Source organism: Polyodon spathula, chromosome 12 (assembly GCF_017654505.1).
Source record: "Polyodon spathula isolate WHYD16114869_AA chromosome 12, ASM1765450v1, whole genome shotgun sequence".
NCBI classification, from domain to species: Eukaryota; Metazoa; Chordata; class Actinopteri; order Acipenseriformes; family Polyodontidae; genus Polyodon; species Polyodon spathula.
In genome coordinates, this window is record NC_054545.1 from 535,696 (window position 1) to 554,686 (window position 18,991).

Consider the following 18,991-nt stretch of genomic DNA (forward strand, 5'->3'; position numbering starts at 1 on the left):
AGCAGTAGACTAGAGCAGATATTTAAACCATCACATACACTGCAATATATCATACATTCTGCAACTCATACATTATTGCTATATTATGTATTGTGCTTCTTAATTTTAATTTTTTTTTATAAAAAGGACAAGTGGATTAGTAGCAGTTACCCTGTTTGCTTTTTTGAATGCCAAAAATGGTGTCATTGACTTATGAGCCTGAGCATCAATGAAAAAAAGATAACTGATTGAACAAATCCTCCTATTCTTACGAATTACTAAAAAGCAGGGTTTTGTGATGCAAGTTCAGGAAGAACTAAGTATGAAACCCTGAATCTCTATTCAATGAAATTGTGAGAATAACAGCCAACACATGTGCAATTCTCCATCACATCCTCTAGGGCTGTGCTAGAAAGGGCACGAGCGGCACAGAGGACCCATTCTTTGCTGGTATTCAGTGCTGCTTCATTGTCATGCTCGGCTGTGAACTCACCTATAAAATATATTATTGATCTGTTTCCTGATGTACGCACGCAGCCCCAGAAACTTCCCATAGATCCTGTGCAGTGTGGTTTTCAGGAAGTCTCTCTCACGAGGGTCTTCACTGTCAAACAGGTCTAGAAGCTACACAGGAAGAAAACACACAATTACCTCAATAAATTGATATGAAAGCAAAAACTCATTCACCACAGATTCAAAACGGAGAGCAACAGTTTTTGAAACCTTACCTGCATTACAAATTTCTGGTCGATATATTTTTTTGCGATATTTGGTTGGAAATCTGGAGACTCTAAAAACCGAAGGAAAAATTCATAGACGAGCTACAAAAAAAAAACAAAAAACAAAAAATGATTCATATAATATAAAAACACCACAACACAAGCAGTTTCAGTTTAAAAGAAATGATTCATTTAATAGAAAAACACCACAATGAAACAGAAATCTAGGAAGTCACAGTGAGCTTCTTAGGACGTGTTTCACCACTGATCTATTAACCCACAGCAGGGAGCTGGCAGCTGCAGTACCTGTAGATGTGGCCACGCTGCTTCCAGCGTGGGCTCATCCTCTTCAGGGTCGAACTCTGCCCCTGTGGGGTTGGATGATGGGGGTAACGTTCTGAACATGTTCACTGCAAACTGAGACAAAACAGAAAAAACACACATTAGACCAGACATTTACAAACTCCCACTGCTTTGCAAAGCATGCTTGTGGGAGAACCTCTTGGGACTAGACATTTCTGTATATTAAAGCTGCCCTACATTCACAATATAAATCCCAAAATCATGCCTTAATAACTGGGCATCTCAAAGTCAGTGACTAGTAAAGTTTTTTTTTTTAATTATTTATTTATTTTTAATTTTATTAACAGCTTTAGTGTTTTAAACAAAACAGCTTTAATAAAAATGTTCCTTCTGATGACAAATACTGTTCCTGATGCTGTAAAATGTAGTGAGGAACAGGACTAATCTCTGTAGCCTCGTCATTAACCACAGAGGAACTTGCATTCATCAGCAACTTGGATTTCACTTCAATAATTCACAGTTTCTTTGTAGAAATTGGGTAAAGTCCAACATTTATAAAAGTAACTATAATAGAATCTAAAAGTGTAATGCAGGACAGCCAGCCTCCTTCAGGTGTTACTGCTTTCTCGAATATAACATTCTCTCTCTACACTCCATTTCATTAAGACTCACTGACCTGAGCAATCCAAATCAGATGCAAAGTGTCATGTGAACTCCTATCTGCCAGGGGTTGAGCTGAGAATAACAGAAATCCTTTAATTCTGCACATTAGGGCAGCCGGGACCAGAGTCACACTGCAGCCCCAAAGATTAGCACCGGCCCTTTGCAGCATGAACTCATTCCCCTGCAATACCATTATCTACCTTTGAATTCACACCGCAGAGTTTATTTTAAATTGCTAAAAACAGCTGCAACAGTAATTCACAGTAATACTGTACTTATCAAAAACAACTAATGAAATCAGGCAAATAAACTGTGTGTAAAATCCTTACCTACATGCTCAAATAATTAGTATAACAAAGCCTGAACAACTCCCAGAATGGGAACTGTGAGAAATAGACTAATAAATACATCCTTTCTTGTTCTTTGTAGCCAACATTGACTTTGTTCTGTGAGGGAAGGACAGCTTAGCTTGCATGACAGTCTTCACTAATAAAGACATGCTTCTGCCAGAGTAGAAGCCAATAAGCAGATATCTGAATTGGCATTTGTATGAAACATGAGGCTTTGATGCCAAGAGTGGTACTTCAAAGCCAATTCATATTCTAACAAGAAAAACAAAACAACAACAATCTAACAGTAGACAGCATCCGTTTATTTCACAGTGGTTAATATACTCCTTTGGTTTCCATTGATCTAAGATATGAATGCATACAGGCTATGCTCTGAAAGGGATTGCTATATTTAAAACTTGTATAGTCTGCCAAGCAAGAAAATGAACAACGGTAAAATCAAAAGGGCTGTGATTCGTCTGCTTAACGGGGTTATCATATGATTTTGCGTGGCTGACTGCAGCTGATGAATAAATCCTTTACAGGTACACATAAGCTTGGGATGGGATTCGCATGGGATCCAGCCACGGCAAACGCTGTGCAGTGCGTCGTCTTCAGTTTGCACACACTTACCACGTGAACGGCCTCCGGGTAAATGGGCTCTGTGATGACATTGCGATTGTGCGTGATGTATTCCACCATCTCACTCAGAGCTGCCCTTTTCACCTCCTTCCACTTTAAGTCACTTAAAGGGTCCGAGACAAAATCAAACAGGACGCAGCACTGCCGCAATTTCTGAACAAACAGCTTCTCTTGCTCCGCAGGAGGGGCATCTACAACATTAAGAATTACAAAAATGAAATGTAATTAAATACGAAAGAAAGAAAGAGAGAGAGAGCTTGTGCATTTCAGTCATTTACCACCACAGTGCTAAAACATCTGTGTCACAGCCTACAGTGAGCCGTGCAACAGGCATTCTTTGGAGGAGTGTTTTGTTTTGTTTTTTAAAGAAGGAACACATTTCTATCCCTGTCCAAGAGACTTTTCTGTTAAACATTCATTAACCCTTTCAACACTGCAGATACAAACAAAGGGTTAAGAAAGAGAACTCAAAATTGCCGCGTAACTAATCTATTAAGAAATCACACACCCGTGCAATATTATTTTCTTATTTTCTCTCAACACCACTTAAGAACATTGATGCACGTCAGCTCAAACACACGGCTGTGTGAAATGACTGTGCAAGTGCTTGCTGTGAATCATGGAAATCTCCACTATGGGTTTCACGCTTCACCTTTATTTCCACATAGAGCTATATGCTATTACTTTCTAAATAAAAAAAAACAACAACCCACACACAACAAAAGAAAACTGTTTTAGATTTGCATAGTTCTTTTGCACATACACTATCAACAAGAAACACACAATGTGTCCTGTCAAATGTTGACATAAAAATAGACAAATCTGATGAAATGAATTCTGTGAAATGCAATTCGCCCCTTACAAGTTAACCATTACGAACTGAAGTGACACCTTATTCACCAATACCAATGGAGCTGGAACCAGACACAGACTGGAAATGAACACAGAGCATTTCATCAAAGCAGGCTATATGGCATGGAAAGCTACACTCAATTACATCTTTCTTCAGTGTTGCTAGGAAACAGCCATGTCACAGACCTCTGCATCTGCGGAGAAGGTGCTGAACGACAGGTCCTGAAAACGGCTGTGCTGCTCCCCCTTTCTGCAAGAGGGAAGCGGCAGTGCGAACGTTCCAATATCCGAACAGGTTTCACATACCAGGTGCACTCTTTGCTCTTTTCATGGAAGTGTGCCAAACCCACTGCCTGGAATGTGTTTGACTGATTAAATCACATCCACACCATTCTTTCTGCAGTGTAAAAGTGCAATGACTAAGCAGAGACTTATTTTCGCAATAGTATTGCATGTAGTTTTACTGTAAGTAGTAGGATGTTGTGTTGCGCAAAGTGACACTCTTCTGATTACCTTTAAAACATTAATGATGCAGGCCCTATGCTACATCATCCCAGCTTTTAATTCTTTATGAAGTGAATAAGCTCACCAAGAACTGAATATTGTTCGTTCAACACACAAAGAGCATCCGATTTCAAGAGCTAAAAATCATCTGGGATGCTCCAGTGTGTATCAGAAAGCTACCTACAGCACCAGGCTTTATCCACTTGAGAATGCATGAGGTCAGACTTGTACAATCAGCTCCCTTACTGCAGCAGGAGCATATCGATTCTGGGTATCGACAGTTTCTCCACAGATTGTTCTAAAGCTCCACCAAGACTAATCTTAGTAATTAAACTTCTAAATCTTTTTTTTTTTTTTTTTTTTTTTTTACAAAACACAGACATTTGCATTGCCTGACCAAACACACAATGAACTAGTTTAAAATACGACACACCATTTGTAAATTTTCATGGTAATTGGAGAAGCAGTCCTCCAGATAAATGCGAAAATGTGTGACATACAGATGCACACACTCCCCTGTAACTCCACAGGTGATTCTCTATACCGTAATAATGTTAATATAGGGTTCATGAAACTTGGACAAGCAGTTCTGCAGACAAACCAAAAACCCATTGTGTACAGCACACACGTGCCAATGCACTGGTCCTCTGTAATGAGTGGGGCACTGCCCGAAATAAAACTAAAAGCACTTGTGATGTCAGCCGCTTGTTCTTCCTGGAGGTTTCACTGCAATGTATTTATATGCAACTATCTGTAATACACCAGCATATTCCAGTCTTAAAACAAGGGTTTTTACTTTCAGATGATAACATTGTTAAACGTACAGTATGGGTAAGTTGTTGTAATTTATATATATATATATATATATATAGATATACACACACACACACACACACACACACATACATATAGCTCTGGAAAAAAATAAAACCCCCCAGATCATCACCGATCCTCCACCACATTTCACAGTGGGTGCGATACACTGGGGCTTGTAGGCCTCTCAAGGTCTCCGTCTAACCATTAGACGACCAGGTGTTGGGCAAAGCTGAAAATTTGACTCATCTGGGGGGGCTTCAGCAAGGCTGGAATCGGGTAGATTTGTCTTTGTGAAGGATGCATGAATCAAGCCAAGTACAAGGTTGTCCTGGAAGAAAACTTGCTTCCTTCTGCTCTGACAATGTTCCCCAACTCTGAGGATTGGTTTTTCCAGCAGGACAATGCTCCATGCCACACAGCCAGGTCAATCAAGGTGTGGATGGAGGACCACCAGATCAAGACCCTGTCATGGCCAGCCCAATCTCCAGACCTGAACCCCATTGAAAACCTCTGAAATGTGATCAAGAGGAAGATGGATGGTCACAAGCCATCAAACAAAGCCGAGCTGCTTGAATTTTTGCGCTAGGAGTGGCATAAAGTCACCCAACATCAATGTGAAAGACTGGTGGAGAGCATGCCAAGATGCATGAAAGCTGTGATTGAAAATCAGGGTTATTACACCAAATATTGATTTCTGAACTCTTCCTAAGTTTAAAACATTAGTATTGTGTTGTTTAAAAATGAATCTGAACTTATTTTCTTTGCATTATTCGAGGTCTGAAAACACTGCATCTTTTTTGTTATTTTGACCAGTTGTCATTTTCTGCAAATAAATGCTCTAAATGACAATATTTTTATTTGGAATTCGGGAGAAATGTTGTCAGTAGTTTATAGAATAAAACAAAAATGTTCATTTTACCCAAACACATACCTATAAATAGTAAAACCAGAGAAACTGATAATTTTGCAGTGGTGTCTTCATTTTTTCCAGAGCGGTACATATATAATGCAAATTTCCCAAGGTTGCAGCACAACACTGCCTGTCTGGTGAAGGGTCCGCACACGTTTTTATAGGAAATGGGAAGTGAAGCTAAAACTTTTTCTACAGAAAGTATACCAGATCAAGGACACAGGTTTAGAACCACACAGGCACTCGAATGGCATGTTTGAAAGCATGGGGACCTTGTGCTGCATTTCAATATGAACCATGAACTGGGCTTTGAATGCACATCTCATATCTCTTTAGGGAGGCCACCAGCTTGCAGTCTACAATCCAATACACAACATACACAAACAAAAGCACAAGCAAACAGGACTGCAAACCCAACACTTACTGCTCAAGATTAAATCAACATACCAATGCTTACAGCATTTAAACAGTAGCCTTAATCATCAGTGAAATCATACCAATATTTTTGTTTTTTTTATGTCAGGCTACCAATGAAAGTTGCTGTTTTTTTCTTTCCTTTCAATTTAAGATGCTATTAAGAAGTTACTTACTGTATAAACGCCACAGGCAATAGAAATAAAACAATATTAGTCCAGCAAGATATATTTTCAAGAAAGTTTTTTCCAGACACTTAAAAAAAACAAACACACATAGAATGAAAAACCCAGTTCTGTTTAAACATGCTTTTGAGCTGCACAGACACCCCCTGTGCCCAGATGAACTTGCCCTTGTCTGTAACACTAACCACAGTGCTCAGCTGAGAATGCACTGCCCAGCCCCCACACGCTACCACTCGAGGGCAGTGACTTCACTTCCTTTGACATCACTGGTGCTTGGTGGGGGGGATGGGGGAAATGAAAGGCAGAAAGCAGCAAAAACAGCTTTTAGCTGTGCATGCAGTGCTTCGGTAAACCCTGGCATTCATTAACTAGCAATACAAGAACACAAACTTCCCAGTTCGTACCCACATATCCTGAACACAAAAAAACAAAAGCACAAAAACACACAGAGGAAACAGCTTCCCGTTCGGCTCATCCAGAACCACAATAGCCCCTGTAGAAGCAGAACATATATGGCAACAATCTGTTCTTACAGACAATACAGGGGGAAAAAGCACTCACCTCTGAAGTGCATAAGGGCCACTGGAAGGAAAGGCCCATTGGTATTAACTGCATCCATTATCATTCTGCTGCCAGCTTTATTACATGTCAACATCCGTGCTCTACCAGAAAGACAATCCTCTCCTCAAGGCAAGGAAGCAGCCTCCATTTTAGCACAAAACCAGACCAGAAAATGAAGCTCCCTGCCTGCTGGAGGGAACTAGCTAGTTAGTGATGTCACCAGCCAGGGGTAAGCCGATTGGCCAGGCACACACTACATGAACATGACACCAACACACTGCAAAAAGAAAACTCCTGGTGATTGGCCATCACACAGTGAATAGGCAGTACATTTAATCAGATTAACACTCTGCCTCCATTCATCTGTGACTTCAAGCACTGGCTTCCTCCCACCCCGAGGAAAGGGATCGAATGATTCAAACCCTTTTACTGGGTGCAGAAAATACTCTGCAGAGCTCGTCCTATTAAACCTGAACGACAACGACCGCAATTCCTGCTTTGCTCCGGTTTCTGGCATTTACTCCAGAGCAAGAGGAGGCTGAACAGCAGTTTGAGTTGTGCTTCTCTGTCTTTTTAAATACACAGTAAATTATTACACAGCACAGAGTATTGGATGGATGCAACAGGCGCAGTAACATTCTGACATTGTCACTTGAATGTTTAGTAAATTGTATTTTTAAAAATGTCTGGTACTGAAACAGAAAGTACACTTTAGGAATAATGAAATATTTTTAAAAAACGTGAATAAAATGCCAGTTCCACTAACAGAACATTCAGTACACTAACCCTTCTGTCAGCCCCTTTTAAAGGTGGAGTCCATTTCATATTCATTAGGGTTTGATAAAAATAAGCCAAGCTCGCACTGTTAATAGAATCATGCACAGCTGATTTGTCCAGGCTGGTCTATATGACAGCAGGCCGGCCTTCACTTTCTGTAGCTCTCTGCAGGGACTTTCACACTACAACAATCTCTTATTTTTTAAAGCAGCCACTTTAAGTTTTGTCATTCTACTGTGTGCTGAAAGACACCAAACAAGAACCTTACAAGCTGTACCACATTTGCCGATGCATGGAAGTCTGTAAACAACGTAAATATCCATGGAAACAGAATGTCTGCTATTTACATGTTTGAAGGATCAATAAGTCTGAGACAAAAAACCAAAGGAACTTTGCAGCTCAATACATTTGCTAGTCTGGATGCAGATCAGTGAAAACAATGACTCTTGACAAGGTTGCTTGAGCATCTGTTGCACCATTGTTTCCAATACTCATTTGAATTCTTAAGATATTTAAACAAGTACAGCATTTTAATAGTCATTTAAGACGTTCTTTTGGATAAATGCTGCAGCATTGTGCTTTCAAATAATGTGCAAAAATATTTCTATATATATATATATATAGAAATATTTTTGCACATTATTTGAAAGCACAATGCTGCAGCGTTTATCCAAAAGAACGTAATCTCCTGTAATAACTATGCCACCCATTTTTCAAATACACATAGTAAACATATATCTATATCCATATATTACTGGGTGACTAGGAATGACCAACAGGAAAAACCAAGTCCAGATTTCAAGAAAGCAGACAGTTTGTATGAAATAAATCTGAAGGTTGATTTTGCAAGGGTAGCTTATACATCACTAAAGAACCAGGGACTGAATGGTTCTGGAAGGAGAGTTCAAGAGTAGCTCTTTGAGTTCTGGTTTTGATGTGTTTTATAAAAGTCCCTGACCACATCACTGCAGAAGAGGACCCCTGTGCCATCTGCAACAACGGCCTGGAAACCACTCCACACCTAGTTTGGATCCCAGCCCGACAAGCACAGCTGGAAGCTAAACTTCTGACCTTTTTGGAAGCGCAGGAAAAACGCAGTGGTAGTAGAGCACCAGTATACCGAAACGATTCCCCTTCAGCTCATACTGGGGCACTGACCTAAACAGTGATCGAATGATTCAAACCAAACACTACTGCCCTTTAACAATGACTGAACACAGCAGACAAGGTATTAGGTGGCAGTGTTAGGATCCTTGCATTTGTAAGACACACAGTAGCAAACTGAAAAATCCAACGATCAGGTGGAATCAGAATAATTTTTGCTGCAGTCAGAGTCAGACTCTCACTCTGCATTGTGTTGCTGTCACAGTTAAACAGTAGAGATTACGTAAATGCAGAAAAGTCACCGCGTTTTATTTGGTTCAACCTCAACCGCTTGATACTAATAGTTTACAAGAAATGACAGATACACTCGCGGGGCTGTGCACCTTTGAAACGAGGTTCATACACAGACAGGAAGCCACACCAGGGCTTTATTAAGTTATGTCAGTAACCACAGGCATGAACTGAACAAGCGGACGATTAGAAGTGGCACAAACTGACCGTAGGAGCAGTTTAACGAACATTCGTTTTTTATTAGAATTTTAGTAGGATCATTTATGTTTGATCACAAAATAGCCTTAGGAGGAACATCTGCTGTAAAAAGGCTGCAAACAGAAATGGCTTTCTGACTGGATTAAGCAATACTCCAAGCAGCAGTACTATGTGTTTTACTGTAGCGCTAGAACCACACAAAGCCTAATGAAGCATCTACAGTACGTTTGCCAAGTGTCACCCGCTGTGCTAATCCTGAGTGCATCAGGGAAGACTCGCTGCCTCAGAGAAGTATGTTAGTAACATACTGCCCAGACAACAGCAGACAAAACGCCAAATTAGAGCCATCGTTATTATGAAAAAGGAGTAGATCAGAATGATCAGCATTTTATATCCTGACAAAATTCAATCACACAGTATACTGTACCTAACTGTAATCTACTGCATGCACAGCGTATGGACACCGACACTGAGATCGAGCGCGGGACAGTAACAGAATTCAAGGGATGATGTTAGTCGTTTGGTCTGATCATACTGGCCCACAATCTTATGAGAAAGATACTTTTATACAAAGCTTTGTTTAAAGAATGGTTTTATGGATACATTTAAAGTAAGATATTCATTAAACCTATACAGAATGGTAAAAAAAAGATAATTCTTTAAATAACGAAGGAGTTACATCCTGGGAATAGGAACCACTACTTTATATAAAAAAACAAAGATGAGCTTTTAAATAAAAATATAAAAAGCTCTTTCATTACTTTTCCTTGACCCATGCGGTGGCGCACAGCCTTTTTATATCGCTGTTTGTTTATGTTATTATCCTTTATTTCTGTGTAGAGATAGTGTGCTAAAATTACAGTCTTGCAGCAACACCACCATGTGTTTTAAAACCTTGACCTGGTATCTGGTTCCCTTGCCAGAAATAGAAAACAGCCCTGATTTGGGTTTTGAGACTGAAACAACAAGCCCCGTGTCTCACTCCAGCAGCTCTGAGGATCCTGCGCACAAGATGAAAACACCAAGGGCAGCTGGCAGCACTAGGGCACCGATTATGGGAGGTCAGGTTTGTTCAGTTAAGAGGCACTGCGCTTCATAATGAGGTTTCTGAAGTGCGCTATTTATCATGCTTTTACTGTTACTGTGCTTCCTTGGAATGCAATAGGAGGGACTAATTCAACATGTTAACACAAACAGAACAGTATCACACAGGTCATTTTAACCAATTTCTTCCTACAATAAAGAAACACCAAAACGTAAAGGTACACACTGTAACACCCTTGTACAGCTTACCCGTGGCATCTCACTTGTTTTCAGGAAAACATCACTTTGGGTTTTAGAATTTGTTTGGGCTTACCTAAAGAAGATATTGTTATAGCAACACTGTGGCACAAAAGCAAGTCAACGGCCAAAAAGAATGCTTGCGCTCCTTGCTATCAGGGGAATAACCAGACCCAGAAGGTAAAGGAAAGACGACTCCTTTCATGCAACACAATCTCAAGTGATGCCCTAGGGCTGTGTCATGGTTCAGTGACACAGGAAGCCACACTTACATCTTCCAGACACCACAAGCATGCCACAGCATTAAAACGATCAGCATGCTGCAAGCAAACTGCAATGGCTCGAGGGAACAGCCATCTAAATACTTGATGGATAATGAGTAAGTGCATGAGAAAAGACTGAGAGTAGCTCTTACATGCGGGTTCATTGTCATTTGAGCACCTAATGGTAATTCTGGAATAAACACACAGTGGGCTGGATTCAGAAAACGTTGCACCATTATTTTACCGGCACCACACTTTATGGGCCCTTATTTAAATTGCTACTTACAAACCTATAGTGAGACGGTGCCCATGCTGCCAAGCGGCACCTTCCCTTGGCGTGTAATTGAAATGTCTTTCAGTCCAGCCAATCTGCCTTCATGCAGTCAGCGCCACTTGACTTAAATCGTGGAGCTTGTGAGCCCAGACTTGCATGCAACACCTGGAGAATGACTCAGTGACATGAATCTATCTGACCTATCCAAACACTGGCGGATTTAAACACAGCCAAACTAAATCTTAAGAACCAGTTTGTTTGAAGACCTCCTTTCACTGTATCTGATTGCATGTGCTGTAACAATGTTAACAAGGGGCTCACTGAATCCGCTCCGGTGGCAAAGCAGCATTAACACAGTTAAAGACAGAGCAGTAAAGCAGCATTAACACAGTTAAAGACAGAGCAGTAAAGCAGCATTAACACAGTTAAAGACAGAGCAGTAAAGCAGCATTAACACAGTTAAAGACAGAGCAGTAAAGCAGCATTAACACAGTTAAAGACAGAGCAGTAAAGCAGCATTAACACAGTTAAAGACAGAGCACAGCAGTAAAGCAGACCCAACAGCTACGACTATTTAACCACGTTATATGGGCTTCAACAGCGCCTCCTTTGGCTTTTTTTATTTTACTGCACTACTGCATTCCCTGGCTTGTTCTGTTCCAATATTAAGGTAGCCCTGGCTAGATAATTACTTGCAGTGTGTGGATACAGCCCCAAATTACTGTATGCCATCCCTTACAAATGCATTCAGAATTTCTAAACTAAACTGTGTTTATTGTAAAGTGATGACTTTTATTTATTTATTTTTTTTTAAGTGCAACTGGGGTTAATGGGTTAACACAAAATAAATAAATAAACAAGTGACAAAAGTAGAACTCGGAGCATCAGAATGACTGACTGCACACATCATAAAACATGCAAGGGGTGTAAAAGGCCTGTGCAGCTCCAGTATATGCACTTTAATATGCAGCTTGCAAACACAGCACAGGTGTTGCTCTAATAAAATGCACAATTAAAATGAAAGCAACCGAGAGTGGAGCACCGTGCACCGTTTGTGTTTCCATGATGATTGAACTTAATAAAGCAAGCCTGGAACAAGCGTTAGAAAAAAGCTCTCTTAAAACAGGTGCTTTCAATCCCACCCACGCTGGTACACTGTTTTATATTCACAAGCACTCCCTCCAGAGAGACAGACTGAAAAGAACAAGAGCAAAAAACTATTCAGAGCACACAGGCTTAGTCATGTGTAAGATTCATATATGTATATTTTATTGGGAAGCTTTAAAAATACTGAGCATTCATTTCTGAACCTTATTAACACAGTTGTGGGTTCACTTTGAGCACTGTTTGTGTCCTAAACTTACATCACTCAGATACTGCTGCAAAGGGATGAATCTTCCGCCACCATTTTAATTGACTTTCATGTAATGCATTACAGCATGCAGCTCTGTTTGATATAATATGTGATCCACTAGTTATACTTGTACAACCAAAACTATTTTTTTTTTTTTTTTTTTTGCAAACAGACTCTTGCTTTATAAGCTGTAAGTTTGTCACTTACACTATAGCCAGTCACAGTGTTTCAAATGTCTTTTTACATATCCTTTGCAAGTCTCTCCTGTAAAATGTATTATTTAGTCATTTAGCAGACGCTTTTATCCACAGTGACTTACAGAGACTTGCATATGAACTATGCATCACAACTGAGGCAGAGTGAGTTACAATAGGTCCTCGGTTTTACGTCTTGTCTGAAGGACGGAGCACAAGGAGGTTAAGTGACTTGCTCAGGGTCCCCCACACAGTGAGTCAGTGGCTGGGATTGAACCTGGAACCTCCTAGTAACAAACAAGCCCCTTTCTTTAACCACTGGACCACCAAGCCTCCTTCAACCATCTTTACATAGTGTACAAAGAACAACATCAAACAGGCTAAATGTAACATCGATCCTTCTGATTACAACAGGATTAGTACACAACGCTCTAGCTACATGAATTTGGCATGTAAGATCTGTTACTGAGTCCCAGCAGTGGAGCTCATGTGTGACGGGAAGGCAGGGCGTTTGTGCCCAACAGCCAGGCACAGTGTCTGAGGAGGACATCCACTGAATGGTGCTCAAACACAAACAGATGAGGTAAGACCACGCACTGCCCCTAATGCTATTCAATTTCTCAGCAGGGTATCGTTAGTAATTATAGTGGTTTCTTTTATTCCTAAAATGGGTAAGGCATATCGCAGAATTAGATTTTAATACTGCTTAATAGTAAAAAAATATAACTTAGTTGCTATTTCTCTTTCTCAGCACAATCAGGCTTTTTATAATAGTTTTACTTAAACATGTGTTTGGTGTTTTTTTTGGGGGGTTAATAAATAGCAGTGTATGAATTCTGAATCCTGGTAGTCCAAACCTTTATACAGTGGGAGTTTCATGTGGGCAACACTAATGTGTCTCCCTCTTATCAGCCTGGCTATATAGTCAGCCCCACACTGAAGCCAGTAAACATGTCAACGCTTTCATTTGTGTGATAGCATGAAGTCTTCATGTTCTAACAAGCTGTAAAAGCCACAGCATCAGGGCTGGCAAAGACAAAAGAGGCAGAGAAAGAGAGTCTAATGCTCTTCACATCTGAGGAATACAGAAACTTTCATAACCAAAAGAATAAAGGGAAACCAGTCTGTCGTGGTTTGCTTTTACGTATTATATAAATGTGTATTGCAGCTGTGTTTAAATGCACTCTGCTCTATTCATCATGTGCTTGCTTTACACAGAGGTGTACAAGGTCAAAAGCACTACTGATCTGATTTGATATGAAGGGAAAGGCACTCATTGCGGCCCCACATTATGTTTTTATATTGGATCGAATACAGTATGATGTTACACTCGCTGTTTTGATTAAAACGGTTTTAATAAATCCTGTTCAAAGCGTAAGTAGGGTTTGAAAGCACTCCAGGGATTTCTCTATGAATACCCTTATGCTCAAGGACTTACACAAATCTGATTTGGCTTGCAACTGTGTATAAAATTAAAAGAGAGCGAGAAAACCTTGATCGTGTTCTTGGCAAGGAGGGGTATTACACATATACTGTAGGAGAAGCAGAACAGTACAGATATAACTAGTTGAGAACTTAAGTTTCTTAAAAAATAAATAAATAAAAAATTCATGCATTTCTTCCTCCAATTGTTCTGGCTCCCCCTCCCGACTACACTATCACCCTGAAATGCACAGCTGGTAGCTGCCAACTGCTGCCTGATCCATAAGGCACTTAGTACTCTGATTGTTCAATAACAGACCACCCCACATGCCATTTATCTGCTGGAAAAACAACCTAAACAAACAAACTTGTGGTCACGTGCAAACCATGCCAGTCAGTCCCTTCCTATTCTGAGAAACAATAAACACTGCAAAGCATGCATACAGTTGTTCAACCTGTGCCACAAAAAAAAAAAAAACACCATACACAGCTATAATCAAGACATGCCAAGATTCTGGCTTTCCACAGACCAACAGAGTTCTGATAAAGCTCTAAATAGAAGAAAATGGGACCAAAATGTGTTTTCACTGCAACTGAATCTGCAGAAATGATTTGTTTTAAAGTTAAAAATGGTAATAGAAATGCAGCGTATTCTGCATACCTCTGCTAAACATATAAGAAATGGTTATACAGAAAGACAACCCAACACAAATAAGATTGTGTTTGGATTCAAACTTAAACATAAGACTTAAAAAAACATGCAGCCTAATCTATCATGGTCACACAGTAGATATGTAATCTATCATCATCACACGGTACATATGCGATCTATCATCACACGGTACATATGCGATCTATCATCACACAGTACATATGCGATCTATCATCACACGGTACATATGCGATCTATCATCACACGGTACATATGCGATCTATCATCACACGGTACATATGCAATCTATCACCATCACACAGTACATATGCAATCTATCATCACACAGTACATATGCAATCTATCATCACACGGTACATATGCGATCTATCATCACACAGTAGATGTGATCTATCACCATCACACAGTACATATGCGATCTATCATCACACAGTACATATGCGATCTATCATCACACAGTACATATGCGATCTATCACCATCACACAGTACATATGCAATCTATCATCACACAGTACATATGCGATCTATCATCACACGGTACATATGCGATCTATCATCACACAGTACATATGCGATCTATCATCACACGGTACATATGCGATCTATCATCACACGGTACATATGCGATCTATCATCACACGGTACATATGCGATCTATCATCACACAGTAGATGTGATCTATCACCATCACACAGTACATATGCAATCTATCATCACACAGTACATATGCGATCTATCATCACACGGTACATATGCGATCTATCATCACACAGTACATATGCGATCTATCATCACACGGTACATATGCGATCTATCATCACACGGTACATATGCGATCTATCATCACACGGTACATATGCGATCTATCATCACACGGTACATATGCGATCTATCATCACACGGTACATATGCGATCTATCATCACACGGTACATATGCGATCTATCATCACACAGTACATATGCGATCTATCATCACACAGTAGATGTGATCTATCACCATCACACAGTACATATGCGATCTATCATCACACGGTACATATGCGATCTATCATCACACGGTACATATGCGATCTATCATCACACGGTACATATGCGATCTATCATCACACAGTACATATGCGATCTATCATCACACAGTACATATGCTATCTATCATCACACAGTACATATGCGATCTATCATCACACGGTACATATGCGATCTATCATCACACAGTACATATGCGATCTATCATCACACAGTACATATGTGATCTATCATCACACAGTACATATGCGATCTATCATCACACAGTACATATGCGATCTATCATCACACAGTACATATGCGATCTATCATCACACAGTACATATGCGATCTATCATCACACAGTACATATGCGATCTATCATCACACGGTACATATGCGATCTATCATCACACGGTACATATGCGATCTATCATCACACAGTAGATGTGATCTATCACCATCACACAGTACATATGCGATCTATCATCACACAGTACATATGCGATCTATCATCACACAGTACATATGCGATCTATCATCACACAGTACATATGCGATCTATCATCACACAGTACATATGCGATCTATCATCACACAGTACATATGCGAGTCCTTAAAGCAATTCCCTTCAAGATGCTCTAGTTTAGATATAAAGTAAGAGATCTGTGTAAAGCAGTGACCCTACACTGACTGTGAATCCAGACTGGAGCTGTGTGACCCGTCCTGAACGCCAGTGATTCCAGTGCAAGTCCTGTGTAGAAGATGGATTTTAACACAGGTTAGTACCTTTAAAAGCTGGAAGCTTCTGCAGCTCTCTGTGGTTGCTGAGATTTACCCTGCTGGAGCTCTGTCGTTTCTCCTTCTTCACCGCTGTCTGGGGACCGGGCAGCTTCACTTTTGATACCTGTGTTGTAGGTGGCGCATTGTTGCTGTTTTTTTGGTTAGAAGTCTGGAACACAAAGACAGCGGGAGAGGGGAAAGGGGAAGGGAGCAGGCATGGGTTACGTTTTGGTTTCCCACTTTGATATTCAACGAGTTTCATCTCTTTGATTTATCCTTTTGTTTCTGCTATGAAAATGAGTCCCGATCCTGCAATGTCAGGCTTTACTGTTAATTGCCTGACTAAAAGCAATAGTGTAGGTGTTTGCATTTCATACATTAAAGTACATTAAACCAAAAACCCATACAACGTTTTTTTCGTTTCCCCATTACGATTAAGTTATTCAAGTTTTAATTCAGTTTACTATTTTAATTAAACAGACACAGACAGATGAATTGCAGAGCTCTACTTTTCCACCCCCTGCATCACTTTGATTTGCATCATGCATCCAAATCACTGTCATGTTAATACAAATCCACAGTTAGTATTTTCAATATTTTTAAAGCTGGTTTGGGATTTGAATCTCCATTGCAATACAATCATCTATTCCTGCTACTTTCTACAGTAGAATACACAATGCATGACTCCATGGCCCAGCATTAATTACATGATCTAACACTCCCAAGCTGCAACATTAACTGCACATGTTCTGTGCTCACAGCGCTTTGCTCCCCTAAGATCGTTTCATTACAAACTGATGATGTCTGCACTATCAGATCAGCAGGAAGATATCATTTATTAATGTGATCACTTGCTACTGCATTCTGATTCTCAAATGCACAAACAAGATGCAAAAACTCAAAGAATCAGGATATCATGGATGGAAACATAACAAGCCAATATATTTTGCTCAGGTATTTGGTATTGTGTTACCGATAATGAACACATTTTTGGAACTTGCATTCACACTGTTGAGATGGAGATCGGTGAAGGCAGTATACATTTTAACGGTGACAGCTCAAAATATTATATCTAGAACAATAGATAACAATAACTCCATCTCTGGAATATGTGACGTCAAACCACAAGACCGTTGGGTCGAGTTTATAAACGGTCACAGAAACACAAGATGGAATTATGTTTCTTTAACTCACTGAAGCCCATCTTATTTTTTATAATACATGGATATTATACGCAATAAAAAAAGACAACAAAACAGGTGTTAAGTTTCAAATTGCAAGTGAATTTAATGAATAATAATAAAGTAAATGAAGTCAATATTAAAGAATCTTAAATATAATTTTGTTTTTGATCATTCAGGTGAATTAAACTTTGTAGATAATGAACTGCAAAAAATAATGTATTTTTAAGGAAAAATGCTGATCGACTTACCAGCCAGAACGATCAATAATTTGAATTAGTAGACAAATAGAAATACACTGCTTTATCCATAACATTAGGAATAGTACACCCTTTTCTGAACCTCTATTAAATGATAATTCTTAGAAGAAATAAAATACAAAAAAGCTAAGGCAAAAAGCTGGATTTCAAGTGTGATTTTAAAAAGTCTCCTGACAGGCAGTGCATTTTGTGTCGTTGCTCCACAGCGACAGAAGAGCACGGCCTGTCTTTGGCACCCACAATAAACCAGCATCTATATATACAGTGTGAAAGAAAGCGCCTGGAACAGAAAGTCAACCCTGCTGGGTATTAGCAGCCAATTAAGCAGGAAGAACAACTTAAACCAGTGGGGGGGGGGTCAGCATTAAATAATAATACACCCTGCATGAGCACCCCACATGGCTGGAATGAAATTAAAATGACGGTGCTGTCACTACCAGTACATTCCTGTGCTATACAGTTAGATTTATCAGGCCAATGGCACAGACTGCAAGTTTCTATCTATCTGCACCTCTATATCCTCCTATTACTACATGAAGATGTTACACCATCACTTTACAGTACTAATCACTGCCAGGCATTTGAACAGTGTAGACACGTGTTGTGGCACTGTCCCTCCCAAACCTGCAACAGAAAAACAGCAAACTGACAATGCAGCACACCTACGCGTTGCGGGTCTATCGGATAATTACTGTACCTCGTGTTCTGTGTTTTCTTGCCCATTTTTACTTCCGCTGGTTTTGCCAGTTTTTCCAGATTTCGCAGGTTCCTTATAAACAACAAGCAAAAAGTGAACGTAAGACTTCCATTCTGCCATTACTTCGAAGGTGGAGGTTTAAAAGATAGATAGAGAGATAGAGAGATAGATAGATAGATAGATATTTAAAGTGTTTCGAAAAGCACAACACTATTAAGATACTCAAATATGAAAACGAATAATCAGAAGACTTTGCATTTAAAAGTGAAAACTGCCGCAAAATAACATCCATCAAGGAAAAGTAAAAATTACAGCAGGAATAATGCAATGCATTCAGATCAATCACGATTGGGG

The 18,991-nt window shown here is 39.7% G+C and overlaps 1 protein-coding gene across 9 annotated transcripts in view; it reads right to left on the reverse strand.

Annotated features, from left to right (window-relative positions):
• Positions 1–18,991, reverse strand: part of LOC121324264 (serine/threonine-protein phosphatase 2A 56 kDa regulatory subunit gamma isoform) — a 31,419-nt gene that overhangs the window by 11,935 nt on the left and 493 nt on the right. For 6 of the 9 annotated variants that reach the window (XR_005951229.1, XM_041265962.1, XM_041265961.1 and 3 more), the window contains exons 2-7: positions 18,638–18,709; positions 16,506–16,668; positions 2,627–2,826; positions 1,005–1,115; positions 708–800; positions 473–603 (exon numbers count right to left, since the gene is read on the reverse strand). Coding sequence is in view for 8 of the 9 variants with exons in the window: in XM_041265962.1 (XP_041121896.1) it covers positions 473–603; positions 708–800; positions 1,005–1,115; positions 2,627–2,826; positions 16,506–16,668; positions 18,638–18,709 (770 nt within the window). In the remaining variant the exon portion in view is untranslated. Of the gene's footprint in view, positions 1–472; positions 604–707; positions 801–1,004; positions 1,116–2,626; positions 2,827–6,877; positions 7,077–16,505; positions 16,669–18,637; positions 18,710–18,991 lie in introns of those variants that run through there. The other 3 variants (XM_041265965.1, XM_041265964.1, XM_041265963.1) reach the window with 1 other exon arrangement.